This window comes from Falco rusticolus, chromosome 15 (genome assembly GCF_015220075.1).
Source record: "Falco rusticolus isolate bFalRus1 chromosome 15, bFalRus1.pri, whole genome shotgun sequence".
Taxonomy (NCBI): domain Eukaryota; kingdom Metazoa; phylum Chordata; class Aves; order Falconiformes; family Falconidae; genus Falco; species Falco rusticolus.
This window is the reverse complement of record NC_051201.1, coordinates 21,099,960-21,118,022: the sequence shown is the minus strand read 5'-3', so window position 1 is coordinate 21,118,022 and position 18,063 is coordinate 21,099,960. Positions and strand designations below refer to the sequence as shown.

At 47.5% G+C, this 18,063-nt stretch overlaps 1 protein-coding gene across 1 annotated transcript in view; it reads right to left on the bottom strand.

Annotated features, from left to right (window-relative positions):
• CFDP1 (craniofacial development protein 1) overlaps positions 1–18,063 on the bottom strand; it is a 66,764-nt gene that overhangs the window by 40,346 nt on the left and 8,355 nt on the right. The window contains exon 5 of the mRNA XM_037409204.1: positions 6,689–6,793. Coding sequence (XP_037265101.1) covers positions 6,689–6,793 — 105 coding nt within the window. The remainder of the gene's footprint in view (positions 1–6,688; positions 6,794–18,063) is intronic.

Sequence of the window (18,063 nt, the reverse complement as noted above, 5' to 3'; positions counted from 1 at the left end):
GACACACCCCCAAGCCATGGCACAGCTGGGAACAGGAGCTCTTAGCATCCACCTCCAATCCCAGGCTTTAACAATGCAAGGCTGCCCCTCTCACCTCTCACTCTGACTAGACCGAGTTTAACATGGGAAGATACAGGGGGTTCCCTTTGCAAACTTGCAAGGGGTCTGGAATAAAAATACAGCTGGCTTCGGTCTCCATTAGCAGTTAATTTCCTCAATCATTTTCACAGAGGGAGAAAGAGAAATGCTCATGATCTAAGAGATGAAAGCAAATGAAAATAAGCCTCATAAAACCTGTACTGCCCTAAGGGAAAACTGCCCCACAACTTTCATTGGGGAATTATCAAAGGCCCCAGACTGGTGGGGGGTTGTTTGTATTTTATAAGACAGATGCTTTAGAGATAGAAGTCCTCAAATAGCTGGGATTCCATTCTGCTGAACCTCCAACGAGGCTAGAAAAAGAAACAGCTGATCCCAGTTAGTCCAGCCCAGGGATCCAGCTTAGCCACATCAAGACAGAGGACTGAAGCAAGGCGCAGAGCTGTACAGACACTGCTAAACTTCTTTCCAATAAGATGCCACTGCCCCAAGGAAAAGCAACCACGCGTGTGTCAGCACGGCTGCAGGAAAGTGCAGATGGAGCTAAAAAATCTCATTCATTTCTATTGCAAAACAGAGGCTGGGGTAGAAGGCATTGACTCATTTAGCCTAAGAACACGAAAGGATTGCTCCTGAGAGACTAGCTTAAAAGCAGCATGTTTAGCGCACGTTTTGCTTTGAGTCTGGGAGAGCGGGTACAAAACTTCCCATACTTGGAGCTCTTGTTTCTTACCGGAAAAGGCTTAACACGAGATCAAGAGCAAGAACTGCCCAGAGAAGGGGCAAAGACCCAAAATGGCAGAGCTCTCCCACCCACAGTTAAGCCTCAGAGGTGACTGCAGCCCCGGAGAAGCCTGTCTCCAGGTAGCCACCAGGGCCCTAGCACAGGATCTGACCTGTGCAGCCATGGCTTGCAGCTTGGGCAGCCTGACTTACTTTGCTTCTCAGATGGGCTGCAATGCCCACGCTGGTGCCCTTGCTGCTGCCAAACCCGCGCCAGCCCCAGATCGGCTTCCTCGCTGCTGCAGGCTCTGCAAAGGGTCTGAGTTCGCGTGGGACTGGAAGCCTCAATCCATGCTGACTTCAAGAGGGGAGGCAGATGTTCGGAGGGTGAGGTTGGTCAGCATGCTTTACAAGTGTGCAGCAATCGGCATCTTATTTACTACAGCTGATGGAAATCCTTTCCTTCAATACTGAACCAGCCTAATGACAAACCTCCCCTTCCCTGTACACACAAACACCTTTCCACACTCATCCCCATGGGGTAATTAATTTCAGCCCCCCTAGCAAATAAAAACCAGCATACTCAAAAAAAAAATCATCACTCAGTCTCCTTACCGTGTTGATTCAAGGAGTGGATATGCATAAACCAGTAGACAGACACTAACAATGAATAATTAAAACAAAAATAAAACCAACAAAGGATCTAAGACCTGAAGAGAAATTACTCACTTGGAACAGCTACTGCCACATTTAATCTTTCACAACCAAAGCGTATGAATAGGAAATAAGTAAAACTAGCTCTAGGGCACATGAATATTGCCCCTGGCTGGTTCATCTTGTTGTGCACAGAAAAATATGTCATGTGCTACTCACACCCAGACACTTGGCTGTGGTGCAAGGGGCTGGAACTCACCGTCTGGGAGAACAGCACTCTCTGGAGCACAGCAAGGGAAGCGCAGGAGAAACCCGAGAAGCCTCAAAATCACCAGCAAGAACTGAGCTATTCAATGGCTTAAGTGACTATGAAAAAACCCTCACCTCCAGCTCCCCCAAAGGTCTTGATTACTGGCTTTACTTGCATCCTTATTCAGCCCGCACAAGCCAAAATTCAAGAGTTTTAGCTAAATAACCACTTGCAGCTGATACCGAGCTGAAGCTGGACTGTAAATTCCTGCTTTCTGAAGAAAAAAGCCCAAGGGATTGCTGTGAAATGAAACTGCTCCCTGGAGGCGAGTGCTGCAGCACTTGCTTGAGATCATCTGAGGCTTACAGAAGCCGAGAGCCTGTGCCAGTCTCACCAGTGTCCACTTCAGATCTCAAGTAACCAGTTCTGGTCACCATAGCAAAGGGATCCAATTAGCTTCAGCCAACTCATGCAGAAAGGGCATCTTTTGCAAGAAAAAGCTTTGGATGCAAAGCAGCTCCTAGAAGCAGCCAGGCTGAAGGGGAAGGTTAGCGTAGAAATTACAGTAACGGGTCAGGATGCTCCAGGTTCTCCCACCATCCGTATCCTCCCACAAGGGCTACCACCGTTCCTCCTCCTGCACACTGACAGATGTCCTCCTGCTGGAGTCCCTCTACTCCAACAATATCATGCAGCAGGATAAATGACTTCTAAAAGCAAAGGTCTGAAGCTATTCACACCATTTAATGGTCAGTCCACGTGAACTGCTCCACTGTAGATGAGGGGAGGAAAGCATCCATGATGAACAGGCTGGAGTTTATCTTTTGTTCAGGGCAAGTATGTGTTTCTGGGTCAGAGCTTTCCTGCAGTGCTGACCTGCTGGGTCTTGCACAGAGGTCCAAACCCTTGCAGACCAAACTCAGCCCAGGGGTCTGCAAGCACCGCACCTCCTGAACTCCGTGGGAGTAGTGCCTCCTTGCTTCAAAGGCAGATTTTTACCCTGTGTTTATCCCAGCCTACAAGGCATGAAAAGGCCTAGGAGGTCACACATTCACCGCTGCAATTTCAGGCAGGATCAAACAGAAAAGCAACAGCTGGGCTGAGTGAGCAAGTCCACGTTTAATTACAAATGGTTTCGGTAATAAGCAAAGGCAAGAACAAAGCCAGTGAAAAACCTCCCTTTTTCTTCCTGGCTCCTGTTCAGGCCATATAGAAACAGCTGCCTAGAGGAGAATCTCAAATAAGATCCACCAACTATGTTTTTTTCATTTGCAGGATTGCTACAGCCACACTGTTCCCTATGCAACGCTACTGCGCATTGAGAAGCATCAAGGACTGATGGGCAGATTGCAGCCACTCGTGCCAAAGGGCCTGGCTCTGGGCAGGTATTTCCCAGCCTGTGGCTCAACCCCCCGGTTACGTCTCAAGTCACACGTGCACAAGTACACACACACAGTTGTTCTGCAGTAAGCTGCACAGAGGATTTAATTTGCTCTAACATCCTCTGAATATGAAATGGTGGTTGCAAAATAGGATTATTAGCTCAGAGGATGAGGGACCCAGCTCGCAGGTCCTGCCTGGCCCAGGGAGGGGGCAGAGAGTAGCTCTGAGAGCACCAGGTTTCCAGCACCAGCAACCAGCACCCCTCTGTCAGGTCATGCATTTACAACCAGGAGCTACTTTTGCTGCCCCTAAAAGGCTGTGGAGTAGTGGTCAGGATAGGACATGAGCCCTAAACCACACAGACAGGCAAGAAGGCTTAGTGGCATGGGTGGGGAATGCTTTTTACTGAATGTTGGGAGCCTTCCACCCATCTTTTGTGATAGCAAATCAGAAGGGATCAGTGGCCCCCCTCATCACATCCGATACCTCTGACGGCATCAGTGAGAGCCTAACACAATCCAAGAGCATGACAGAAACGCAGCTGGAACAGAGTGTCAACCCCAAACCCCTCCAACAAACCGATCCCCACTGCTGACAAACCGCTGCCTAGCTGGGTGTCACAGGGGGACACGATGGGAATAATGGGAAGGTTGGGAAACTATCACATCCCTGGGAACCAAGGGCTTCTGACCCTTCTAGCAAAGCCTGCTGAGAACACCGGGTGGGTTGTTTTGTACTCCTGGCTTTAATTACAGCCAAGTGTTTAAGTTATTCTCCTCCAACCACCCCCACGTCCCTCACAAGCACAAATCCAGCTTTTTATAGCACATCCGGTATGGATGTTAAACACATTCAGGAAATGCACTTTCAGCCCCAAACATCCCTTCCCCTGGACCAGTTAGGCTGCGAGGGTTTGTAACGTAGAGATGTGGAACCGGATGTTTGGTTTTGTGACCGCTGCTTTCCTGGATTACTTCTGTCTGTTTAGAGAAGGGAAATTAAATAAATGCAGGGTAGGCTGGCTGCAACCAGAAATAATGAAAACTGCTTGCAAGGTGAAGAAAGAAAAGCCAGATGGAGAGGCCACTCTTAGCTGCTCGAATCCCCTGCACATAGGGCAAGGCTCCTTTTTTTTTTTTTAAAAAAAAAAAATATAGCTGACAAAGCTCCTAGGAGCTGACAATGGCTCATGGCACAGTGGGTGTCCACAGGCACATCTAGGATCCTGAATCGCATGTTTTCCACTGCCTTCTGGTGACACTGATGCAGATCGGGGCTCTCCTATAATACACAAGGAAGAAACACATCCTCTCCCCCAAAACTTCTATTTTCAGTAGCCAAAGGGCACCAGCAAAGAACCATCAGGCTACACCAGGCTCTGTCAGTGCCCAGGTGCTGCTCTGGCATGTCACGGAGGCTTGTGGCTCCTTGCTCCAGAGGAGCAGGGCTTGGACAATAGCTTGGATCCAAGTCTAAAACCTGACCTTTGTAATTTTCTTAACACAAGGGACTCACCTCTGGCTTCAAGGAACACTGCAAGCCTGTTAGTAGTTATCTCACCTGAAAATACCCTGGCTGACTTCCCAGCTGGAAGCATCCTCCTAAGCCCAAAGGCAAGCATGTTTGCTGGCAGTCTCAGGGATCAGTCTCGGATACTATCGCAGGGTGGAAGACTCCCTGGAGCACTCTCAGGCTAGAGGGCAGACACTGGCCAGGCTGCCCCAGACAGTCTCCTGCTAAACCCTTCCAAGAGCACTGGGCTATTCCACACATTGATCAAAACACCACTGTGATGCCTCTGCTGTAGTATCACTGCACAAACCCAGAATATTCAGCAGCAGGTCACAAAACAGAAGGCAAATGGGGCTGTGCTGCATCAGAGTTTGATGCTCTGAAGGCAGGCAAGACATGTGAGCTCAGGGAATTTTTCCTCTCCCTTTCCCACAGCCAGACCACTGCATATTCTGGCCAAACAACTGTCAGTAGGACATCACACATCAGCAAGATGAATGATGACCTAATTAAGCTGCTTCCAAACTAATCACACTGGAGGAAAGCTAAAGGAGTCCTTAATTTGTTATGTCTTATAATGATCTTTCTTTCTGTATTTAATGTGGATTCTTCACTTCAGATATCTGCAGTGCTAACCCAACCCAGGCTCTGGCTATTTCTCCTGAGCTGTCAGAGGTCCTGCACAAGCAGCTGTGCACCTTTGTAATGAATGACCAGGCTGTGCAGGCCCACTGGCCATCCACCTCCTCCCCTGGGCCAGTAAGATACAGGAGGAAACAGGGATCTCAGCAGAGCAGGAAGGCGAGAAGCCCATGGGGGCTTTCCCAGTGGGCTACCAAAATTTCCCGCACTCAGAGCAGCGGAGCATTTGCTGGGGCAACTGAAAGGCAGGTTTGATGACACAGGACCACCAGCAGCGTGCACAGCAAGGAGCTGCCCTAGCTTCAGCTGCCACCCAAACCACCACAGATTGAACAAAGAACGCCAGTCCAACTCAGGGCAAGCTTTTTCCAGCACAAAACCCCGTACACAATGCTTAGGTTACAATTAATGAGCTCTGTGGGGATGAACCCTTGTGCAGCGTGAACAACAGCGAGAGACTATGCTCATCTATGCATTCAGTCATCTCGGGGAACAGCAGCTGTCAAGAGTAACACACACAAATACTATGCTTTCACTACCCTGATCTAACTACAAGCTATGCAACACTTGGCTGGAAAAATGAGTGACAATCCAGCTGCAGCAACTGAGTAACAGCCTATCTGGGGTAAGGCAGCCTTAACTCACACTGGAGAATTGCTCTTCAGCAAACGGGAAGGACAATGTATGTATTTGATGGGTGCTGTTTCTACGTGACCAAATCGTATGCAGCTTATGTCTTTCAACTATAAATGCAAATGACTGAATTAAATAAAAATCATTGTTGGAACACAGAAGCATCTCCTCTATTCCTGAGAAGCAGGTGATCTCCCAAGCTCATCAAGAACCACACAGAGTGGCATGTCAGATGCACAGGGGACCCGACCTCTTTGTATCTTTGACAAGCATTATGATAATCTCAGAATTACGTGTTAAAGATTGAACAGATAGTGACAAACCCACATCGAAATGGTATTAAGAGATATTAGAGAACATCAAAGAGGCAAAAGCATATTTCAACTGCTCCCCCAAAGTTCATCGGAAGCCACAGCCCAGCCTGCCATAGCTTTTTATGGTCCCAAGAAGCACCTGTCAAAGGAACTGCAGGCAATCTCAGGCATGTTCCTTGGCTACCTGCAGTTTCATTTGGCTGCTCAAGACATTCAAAACAATATTTCCTTACTAGGATGAATGATTTATGAGGATTGAGAAATTCAAGCCTGAACCTATGAAGTGAGTCACTGGGACTCATGAGTTGCCTCCCTCCCCCCCAAACCATCACACCTTCCAGGCACAGTCTTGCTCCCACTGAAATCCTGCAGAAAACAAATACCTGTTAGTTTAAATACCGCAGAGTCTATGTTATTGGCTCAAGTGCCATCCTCCTCACTAAGGGTCCATACCTGGGCAGAGAAACCACATACTCACCCAGAGACTGTTGGGAGGGAAGCTGGGGATGCTGACTGCCATTTCTCTTGCTGCTTCAGAAAAGATTTAGCTTCTTTTGAGTTTGAGTCCACTTCTTTCGTCACTCTGTTGGAGGAAAAGAGACAAACCAGAGGGTAAGGAAAAGCTATACTCACAACAGCCAAAAACCAAGGATCCAGCAAGAAAATACAGAAACCAGGTACAGGAGTCCCCACACCACTTGCACAGAGATCACCTCCATTGGCTGCAAGCTGAAGAACATCTCCTTAAGATTTCATTCCAGTGACAAACCCTCTATATTCATGGCAGAAAAAAAAAAAAAAAAAAAAAAAGGGAAATCAGTAGCTAATTAGCTCTGGGGGAGGAGAGGAATTTTTTTCTTCAAACAGGAATGCTTGTTCATTCAAACAGGCCTGTCTCACTAGCAGCTACTAAATGCTCTGCTCAGGTCACTGGGGGCAATTCCAGGCTCTTAATTGGGCTCTTGATTTCCTCATTTGTTGGTCAGTGAGGCAGCTCTTCTGCCACAGCTGTTCTGCCACCCACGTCTTGCAGCCCAAGGCACACAGGCTTGGCAACATCTGCAACCCAAACCAGAGCATAGAAAGTGGCTCTGGGGAAAGGGAACAGGAGAGAAAGCTCTGACGAGGCAGAACGCAGAAATTTGCTCTCATTTTCTAGTTAATTTTTGTTTGAGGCCCTGAGGGCACAGAATATTGAACTTCAAAAAATTGTAAATCCATACCGCATCTACAGCAGGGAATGAATTACAAACATGAGAAAATCTCTAGAAAACCACTCAATAATTAATTGTTAGAAAACCCCAGCTACTTTAGCCCCCTCATTTACAGTGACCTGCCTGCAGCAGCATGGTTTTCATGCTCTCAGTAGCTCTTAATGAGGTTGCCCCGCTTTGCCAACAGAACACTTTTGCTCCCTTGGAGCACAAGCCTGGGAGCCTCTGCAGGGCCCTGCAGCTCTGGGGGCACAGAGGCAGCCTGACCTACGGCTCAGCCAGCCCAGAAGGCATGGTCCTCCATCCCACCCTCCATCCCAGAGCCTGGGCCTCCGGCTGCACCTGCTGCCAGCAAGCGTGGGCAGGCTCGTCCCCGCTCTAGAGCATGTGCTGATGAAAGACCGAAAGCCTCATCAGTCACAGGATCCGCCTTGGTTACAAGTCAGGCTAATTGCTGCTCGCCTCCTACCCACTGACCTGACCCTGCAACTTCCATGTAGAAACCAGCTGATGGACACGCAGAAACCCAAGGAGCTGCAAACCCAGCTGGGTTACTGCTGGGTTGGCGGTGAGGAAGGCGCTGTGGAGCTCGTTAATTCTAGAGGCATTGACGTCCTGAAATCCCTCCTGTACACAACTAGTGCACCCATGTCCCCACCCTGACAGTGAATCAGCACCTGAAAAAGCAGTTAGGGAAGGGAAACTGTTCTTCCTCCTTCTCTGCAGGCTGCAAACACAGTGGAAAAGGCATGTTCAGAAATAAGAATAAATTCTTGTGCTGTACACCTCCTGCACAGCCACATTCTGCCAGTGCAGGAGGAGATTAACCCTGTTTCCCCCCCTGCATTGTCACATGCCTTTCAAACCAGTGGCAGTCATGTGGATAGAGACAAATCCCATGTTATGAATATTTAGAAGTCTTTGCTGATCAGATTGGAAAGGGGTGGGGTGGGAAAAGGGGGAAAGCAGTACAGAACGAAACAAAAGCCTTGCATCGTCACAATTTAAGACATCCCAAACACACCATCCAGTCACAGCCCTCAGCAACAGCAGTTACATCCCACAGCAGTCATACGCCAAAGGTTACTCTGCACCCATGAAGTTCCTTCAACAGAATAAACTTGGCGTATTCATGCAGCAATTAGCCGGAACTCCCCACAGAGCTCCCCCTCAACCGCAAGTGCTGGGTTCAGATTAATATGATCACACAGCCTATTTATTTTCAAACGCAGCAGCCAAAGAGCCGGCTCTGTTCCCTGCCCAGCTGGGGAGCAGCACAGTTTCTCATGTACTTTGCAGCGCTGGCTCCCGGCATGGTCTCCCCTCCTCCTGTCACCCCCCTGCACTCTTGTGCCATCAGGGTCCACCCTCGGCATGCAGGGAGCATGTGAGCTGCATGAGAAACACCAGGCAGACCCCAAGCACGCAGGGATGTGAGGCGTAGTGTAGTAACTGCATACCCTGGAAAAAAACTCTCTGTTGGCCTCTGTACAGTCATAGGACCTGCTCCTGGGTTAGATCGCAGCTATTAAATCCTGCACGTTTCTGGGGCTTGAAGAGTACAGAGGAGGCAGGGGCTGGGAATGGAAGCAGTGGTCCCAGAAAGCATGCCTTGCCACCTTGCCACCAGCTCTGCTTGTTGCACTAAGAGAGAGCCCAGCTCGGCTCCCGCAAGCCTACAGGAATCCGGCAGTTAAACAACTTACAGGATCTGGGCACAACACAATGGGGAACGAGCCTTCACAGCCTGTGGCAGAGCTCTGATCATAACGTAGAGCCCCTTGGTCTTAACCTCATGAGTGTCTTCAGCCTTCTCCAAGCCACAGATAAAACTGACTGCTGTCTGTCCTACCGGTTGAGGTAAAGGGAGGCACAAAGCTAAGACGTACGTGAAAAGTGGCCCCAGGGATTTGCCAGCCTGCAGTCTGACAGCATTGCATGCTCTTGGTTGGGCTGGCACTACAAGTCACAGCTCTCTGAGCAACAAGACATTCAGTCCCAGAAAGGGTGAGAAAGGAGAGACCTCTGCCTGCTGAGGCCCCTCAACATGATGCACATGGAGGGTCTGGCACAGCCCTTCAGTGACAGACACTTCAGCAGCAAAGAAATCACTGCTATCCAGGGACACGAGACGGGTTGCTACCAAGGGATTACTAAAGTTTCAACACTTGCATCCTCTACCATCTCAGGGTACCAGCAGCAGTGGCTGGGCACAGAACATAACACCTTGTTCAATTTTTTTTGCTCCCTTTGGCCTGCCAGCAGCTGCTCTAGCATATATTTTTGAAGCTGTCCACTACAGAAACTCAGCTGCAAAGCTGCAGGCAACCTGTTCCACCAGGACTGCCCAGCTGGGGACAGAGGAATGCGTCAGAAATGTAATTAAAAGTGACCTTTCAAGGCAATTCCATCACAAGACCCGCTGATTGCCTCATAAACTGAAACAAAAGCAGCTCTCAGGCAAGCTGCTGCTGGGCTGATGCCAGCTGCAACTCCTGCACCACTCCAAGAGGAATGACAAAAGAAAGAATATGAAAGGGCTTTACAAGGTATTAATTCAGGTTATGCACATTTCAACCTTTCCCAAATCCCAGGCCAGGAAGGGGGAAAAAAAAAAAATCCTCTGGTCTGCATTATTATGGAAGACAATGACTCGCCATGTAGAAACCAAAACACTTCTTGTTCTTCATGGGGAGAAATGGGAGCCATTAATCCAGCTGGAAGAAATCACAGTCATTACTAAGGAAAATTACAAGACCTTTCACTTTTAAATACTTGATAAATAACTATTTGCCTGACTGTTTACTGGGATGCTATTCACACATTGTAATCCAGGAACAAACATGAAAATAAGTATATTGTCAGCAATAAAACAAGTAGCTAGTGTCTCGCCCACTTGCAGACCCTGTAATTCACACACAAAACCACTCACACTCATCACTTTCCCGTAAAGATTTCATTATACTGCTGTGCTATTAAACTGCACAATAAGACTTCCAAAACACAGAACAGTTATTAATTTTTTTGGACTGTGCTGGAGCCTGGTAGCAGACAATGTTACTGTACAAGGTGTTGGACAACTGTAAAATAGAAAGGTCTTCCATGTTTAAAAGTTATCGTAAAGAAAACAAGCTAGAAACTAGATCACTAAGTGCCTCTAATACTTACAGGTGTTCTCCTTAGGACCCTTTGTCTCTGAACCAAGCCCAAAGTGGTACCTAAGCATTTAAGCATACCCACCCAGCCAGCCTGTTTTGGGCCCAGTTGTGGGTATGCCACTTCCAGCTTCCACTGAAGAACTGGTCACCCTTCTCTTCCCATTTAAGAACTGAAATGCTGCAACCTACGTGCATGGAAAAGGCCCCAGTTACGTATGCTGGTCACCAAGCCACAAGAGCACAACCCACATGCTGTCATGGGCTGTCTGAAGTTATTCTACAGAGCATACACTTACAGTACTGAACTGCAGCATCCTAATTTTAGAATAAGTGTTTGATCTGCTCCCAGCCATCCCCTCAGCCACACAAGCAGCTAAAAAGGAGGAGGAATACAGGCTAAAGTGAACATCGCATTCACACAGCTCCAGCTAATCTGCAAAAGGGGCTTAAAACCAAATTGTCATGCTTTGGTTCTTGACAGAGTAAGTCTAATATACCAGCTTTTCTCCTGTGTTCTGGTCTTACACCAGGTGTACAGCTACCAGGTATGAAGAGGAGGGTCCCAATCCATCACATCAACCCACCCCGGCTACCCTGGCACAGCACAACACCCACACCCCAGGAATCGCCCAAGGGCAGTGGTCAGGTGCCTCTAGCACAGCTGAATCCAGCCCTGTTTGCAAGAAACAAAAGTAGCATAAAGCAAATCAAGGCTGTGGAGTGTCAGGAAAGTGCCCAGCTCAGGAGCAAGCAGCACCTGCAAGCCCTTACAGAAGGGCATCAGTGGAGCCGCATCCTTGCAAGGAGGGGAAAAGGAGGCAGGGTCTCTGAGGCAGGATAGAGGAAGCTGGGAAAGAAACAGCCACATCAAGAAGGCTTGCAGGCTTCTGTCCATAGTCTGTTGTGTAACAGCAATCTCATGTATCCCAAGTGCCAAAATCTCTCCAACTTACCCCCAGGTGGCTCAACACAACCGCATTCTCCTAATCAAAACGCCTGGTGTGCATCGGGCTGAGAAAGCACATGTTCGTATTTGGGTATAAGGGGAGTTGGAACTGAGAAGATGGTTAAGATCCCTAAAAGCAGCAGCACAAAGGTGCCATCTCCCTTGACCTCCATGCTGAGAAAGGGAGAGCAAGAATGGAAGTTCTGGAAAATGCCAGCTCTTCACCACTTGTACTCAGGACATACATTTCTCACTTGGGAAACCTGCCCCAGTTCAGACTTAACACAATTATAAAACTTTCCACACAATCTTAATGTTGTTAGCTCTAGGGAATCACAGACCAAGGCAGGGGGGGAAATGAGGCTAATTATCCTTTTTCAATATTCCCCATCTGTGTTTAGCCTCATTAAGTAGTCCTCTAGCCTTCTGGAATGATCATTTGATGAAGCAGCAATACTCATCTACAGGTGTTTGTGTAAAAAACGAATCCCTTCTGAGCCAAGAGGAATATTTTGTTTGAGTATTTTTTTGGTGGACCCTTGTGCTTGAGCTGCCATATCCTGGGTGCCTTCTACAGACAGATGCATCGTACAAGGAGCAGGTGCTCCAGCCTGCAAGGTCCTGAAGCTGCTGGAGCGTTCAGCACATGTTCTACACCTTCCAGGACAGAATTAAGTCCTCACACATCTGAGCCTCCAGGCCGTACCTGCCTGCACACTGGGTACATATTTTATGCTGGATTACCTGGTGTAAAGCAAACGAGTTAAAATCAATAGGTGCCTATCACTTTTCTAATTTCAAAGTAAAACATTTGTTTTCTCCTTTTCAGAAAAAAACCACCAACATTCTCCAAACCTTGCTCTTCAAGCCAGGTGGGAGAAGCTGTTCCCTGGGAAACTGAGCCTATTCCCTGAAGCAACACAGACAAGACCAGGCTGGAGTGACTGATAATTTTGTGCGCTGCCTATCTGCACAGAAGCTGCTGGCTGGCTTTTAAAAAGAAACAAATCTGATTAGAGCTCTCCTGGAGTCAAGCAAGGGCCAAGCTGCCTGCCTGGTGCTGCTCCTCACAGCAGGCATGTGCTGCTCCCCAGTCTGCCCAGGCTGGATCTCCAACCAATTCATCTGAAAACAAGCAAGAGATGAATGGTATTTTAACATCAATAATGCATAAAAAGTACTTTCTGACATCCACATCCTAACCTCACAAGCCTTGAAGGAAACAACTGATTTTCCATCATCTCCTGTATGACAAGGACTCTGTAACAGACATAAAGAAAACATACAGCCAGTGCTGCCACGTGAGATGCTGACCAAGCAGACAGGCCCCTTTCGGGCTTCTGCTTGCTACTTCTGCAAGAAGCTCTCTAAATCCAAAAGGCACTAGTGCTCCAGTTACTGAGATCCCACTGGGGCTTGCAATAGGTAGAGTACATCAAACTCTCTGGAGTAGCTGACCCACAGTCAGGGCACATGCTTTCACCTCCTTGTTGCCTGGAGCTTTATCCACCCCGGTTTTAAGTACCTCCAAGGATCGGGTCTCTGCTTGCTTCTTTGGATAATTATTTTCTGAGCCAGCCCCATTATACTGCCTCAAAATCCTGCCATGCATTTAGCATTTCAGTTTTTGAGGTATCCCATGGTTTTCATTTGTGCCTTCCAGAAGGATTAAATTCAAATTATGGAATACACCTCCAAGGCAAGCAATCCAGGTGAACTGATGCAGCTGCTGTACGTGCGAGCATGACAGTCCTCTGACCCTGTTAACCATGACTTGTAAATACGCCAAAAGCAAGAGATCCCTGCGATCCCACAACTCCTGCAAAGCAGCACAATGTTCACATTACAGGTCCCTTCTTTTGCTGAAAGAAGGACTGTTGTAGGTCCAGAGACAGGGGTTGAGAATTCACTTACAGCTATGAACACCGGACACAAAGGTTACACAGATCGTAACAGGAGCCAACACACTACAAAGTAGAAGCATCCCCATGGGGAAAAGGCCAGACTAAGCTTGACTCAGTTTGTAATGTGTTAATGAGATAGTAAGGCAGCAAACAGCTTTGCCTTCCCTTCAGGCTAACACAGAAACACTCTTGCTTCAGAATCATTTAGTTACAAAAAAAAAAAAAAAAAAAATCCATCTTGCAAGCTGCACTTTCCGGCAGGGGAAACCCCAGGCCCAAGGGCTGCAAAGCAGGCTCTGCCAGCATCTCACCAGACATCAAAAGCCTTTTTCTGAGCCTGGAGCTGTCAGGAATGAAGCAGCAGCTTGGAAGCAAAAGAAACAGGGCAAGCAGCAAAATGCTGGGACTGGATCTGAGGCCCATGTGATGAAGGCATGAACAGAGGGCCAGAAGATGCCCTTACTAATAGCAAAAGAGCCCCTGTGAGACCTAAACAGGTCACTAAGCACCTTCTGTTTCCAGTTTTTTAAAAGGCAGGAAATTGCCTGAGAGCCAGGTACAGAAACAATGTCTCCTCCCTTACCTGCTGGAGAAGGGTGGGACTGTTACTGAAGTATTTCCACACTAACTACACAGAACACAGGCAGAGAACACTTGAACATGAAGATGAGAGAACGCAGCTGGTCATCCAGTTCCCAAAGCTGATCCAGTGCCCAGATACCACGGATTTGAAAAACCTAGAAACACCCAAGTTAACCTGGAGGTCAAGCGATCATTTTGGAGATGCTCGGAGACCCCTCCCACCTTTGGAGATCCCAGCTGAGCCTTCCTTTTCATCACACTGACTGCCAGCAGAAATGCACAAATGAAACCAGCGCACATCAATTATTTCTTTAAAAGCATCAAGCCATATCAGAAGCAGAAGACGACTTTCAGCTGGGCATCTGCTCAGTCACTTTGGGATTTTCAAGAGCACGGTAAGATAAAGGAAGACGACAGGAGTCAGCATGGTGGCAAATGCCAGACAACAGTGGACAAAGCTGGCACTACTGTGTAACGCTTTGCAAGTCACAGCCCCTCTGTGCTTCAGCTTCCCCGTCTAAGCAGGAGCCTCATCTGCACATCTACTAATGAAAATCCTGAATAGAAGCTGTTCATTACGCCGTTCCCCTTCTCCAAGCACATTAAGCAGAACATAACATAATTTACTTTAGAAGCAAGTGCTCTGGCTTAGAGTTCTGGCTAGGTTTGTCACACCGTTTATGAAGTTTTAATTTCTGCAGCTGCCTTTGAGAAAGGCAAATGCCTAGTGAGTGAACCAGCACACAACGTAGCTCCTGCTCACACTTAATGACCTCATCTCTGGGCCACCATCGTGCCAGTCAGCACTGCACAACATCAAGACTCCCCAGGGAAATTCTTAAGCATGAGGGAATGGATGCACACAGAGGAAAGGTTATCAAAACACGCCCCCGAGACCCTTTAATGTTTAAGCATCTTTTGAAAGGTAACATATTTTCACTTACGGGCTTCCAAAAAAAAAAAAAAAAAAAAAACAATAGCTGTTTCTTAAATTGGAAAAAGCCAATATAAACTGTGGGTAACTGAGGCATGTTCTGACCTCTAAGAATAACAACAGCATAAGGACAGGCACAGGCTGCTGCCTACAGTTCATTATGCCAAAATCAGCATTTTGGTGCTCGTTTGTAGATGAGCAACCAGTCACTTTTTAGACTGCCACCTCTAAACAGCGGTCACATTGATATTCCATGTAATTCTAGGTCATTTGATTTGTCTTATGGTCCCAAGGCACCATCTGCAGGCTCCTACTGCTTAGACTAAATTTCTGGAAAAATCTTAAAAGCCAAGGTGTTTGCACTGTGCAAGCCTCATTGAGCAAGTGGTATGTCACTGGAAAGCGGCTAGAAAACATTTCTCTAGAACCCCTTAGTCAAGGAAGACCGAAGATAAAACATCTGGTCATCAACACGAAACAAAAGTCCTCTGAGGGGCTGGACTTTGGAAAGGCTTCTCGAGGGGCTCCTGAAATTCACTTGTCTTACTTTTCCTAACACTTCCTTGCTATGGTAGTCAAGGCTATTGCAAAAAGCACACAAAAACCCAAGTGGTTTCTTCCTCTGCCTCTGTTAGTTCAGTTCATTGTCTCCCATATCTAGTCTGACGATACCTGTCCATCTCACCTGGTGGAAACTGTGTATCATTTGCTATCCCCATGGGACAAAAGGCCAGGCTTTCCAAACATAAGGCTTCAGGACACAGGTTCTGGTGATGCTCACCTGCCTTCTCACGCACATGTATAAGCAATACAGCAAAAGCTTTTGCAAAGAAGCACATATGGCACACGTTACACACATATCAGCCTTGATCTAACATGTACCACACCACCTACAGCATCAGTAAGAGATGCACACCCAAGCTACTGATCTTTCTTCTGATTTTAAAAGCAACTGTCCTTCACTCAGCACTTGCAAAAGCCCATGAACACAAAACAAATGACCAAGATTCACACCCAGCAAGAGAGCGTGAGCATGCTGTCAACCCCTTCCTATTACTCATCTGCTGAGTTTCCTGAAAAGCATCGCAAGGTAAGGAGCGAGTTAATGGCGTTACATGTTCTCCCAGTGCTAATTAGCCTAACACATCTGACTGAGCCATGCTGAGACCGCGGAGCAAGAACGCAGATGGACAATTACACATTTTTAAAATTGCTCTCTGTGCCAGCTCTAAATCTTGAGACTTGTGGGAGTAAATTCCCTGGTCTTTTTACCCCTTCCCTAGAAATATTAACTCTGTCAGCCTCAGCATTCTCCCACCCCTGCTCAAGGCTTGCCAGGAAGAAGCAGAAGCAGCAGCCATTGTTCAGACAGCTACCTTAACTGTCTTCAAGGCAAAGCAATAAAATAGGTGGTAGTCTCCCAAACTCCTTGGCTTACACCTCCTTTGTTTCTCATCTTTGTCACATTTGGTTGGTCTCAGTTGTCATGTAAGGAGCAGAGGACAGCACAGCCACTGAGAAGGAAATCGGAGGCTGAACAAGGACTTTGGAAAACTCAGGCTGTTCTCAGATGTCCAACCTGCTTTTCCTGCAGCCATTTCCACCTGTTATCTCCTAAAAAGGGTCAGGATCAAAGGGCTGAAGCTCTGGAGGACAGCAGACCTGGGGTTAGAAAGTGAGCAGTCTAGGATATAGGTGTCTATTCAACAAGCGCACGAATGAGATAAGATTAAAAAAAAGAAAGCCCAAATTTCAGTGGTGAGAGGCAGCATCAAGAAAATCCCAAGCAGCAGCACTGTACAACTGCAGAGAACTGAATTATAACCTCATCTCTGCTGCGCACAGGTCAGCACTTCTCCTTGCCACGAGGGAATAAATCAGTCCTTAACCAGCTCTGCACGGCTCTCCTGAGCAGCTCACCAAGGTGAAGAGTCCAGCAGCTCAGCTAACGCCACAGACTGGGCTCAGACCTTACCACCCCACCTAATCAGGCCTAAGTTAAAGGGTATTTTGAACCTCGATTACTTCATGGGACACCAAAAAATGAAGCTCTGGCCACAGCCTGCAGCCCTGCCTGCCCAATTCCCATCATCAACAGTATTCTTGTACAAAGGAGATCTGCATTATTGGCCAAGAAAGGGCTTTTATTAGCACAGGCAAGACACCTGGTAAGAACCTGCCCTCAGCCACCTCCCTTCACCTTCACTTTTCCTGCTCCAAACGTCATGAATTCCATCAGCAAAACCCACCAATCCAACTTAAGAACAATCTCCTCCAAATAATCTTTTTTCTTGAAGCCTTAAGGTAGGCTGAAAACCTGTGAAGCAGCAACACAGAATAAGCAATGAGGGTTTTTTCCAGGACATCCTAGGTGATAACCATTTACAAACAGTAACAGACAAAAGTCAGGTTCTTTTACCCCACACTTCAGCTGTGGCAGATGAAATATCAGCCTCAGCCAGTATAAACCCCAGTAATTACTAGAATGATTTACATTTATAACTATTTGGTTCTTAATCAGATACAAAGCTTTAAAGAGGTACATAAAGTATTTTGCTTTTAAAATCTAACAGCTGCACTGTGAACCATCAGCTTATCTTCCCTAACCTAGAACACAAGCTGCCTCTCAACTCTGCTCAGCACACGGAGCCAGCACGACTCGTGTACTCACAGCACGGTGGACACGCAAATAAAAGCGGTCATATTGCGGCAGACCACAGGCTATTCTAAGCCACAGAACTGGGCTCCCACAGGAGTCAACAGCGGGGAGCGCCTACCCAGAGGTGGAGTTCATGTCTCGCGTATAACGGCCCAGACAAATCTATCTGACCTGACTTTGCCCGGTTCCTTCTACAAAACTGTATGAACTTTTCAGTATTCATTATATCCAGCAGCAAGTCACGTACTCAGCGTGACGCTGCTTATTGCCCGTTATGTTTAGCACTGGCCTTTCCTGGTTTGATTTGGTACACGCCACGCACAGGTTAAGCTGGGACACCTGGGTATCCTGAGCCACAAGATCCAGGAGCCCCTGTGAACCAGTGGATGTCACCAACCCTCGTATACCTCGTGTTTCATATTCCCAAACGGGCAATAACAACGCTTCTTTAAAGAA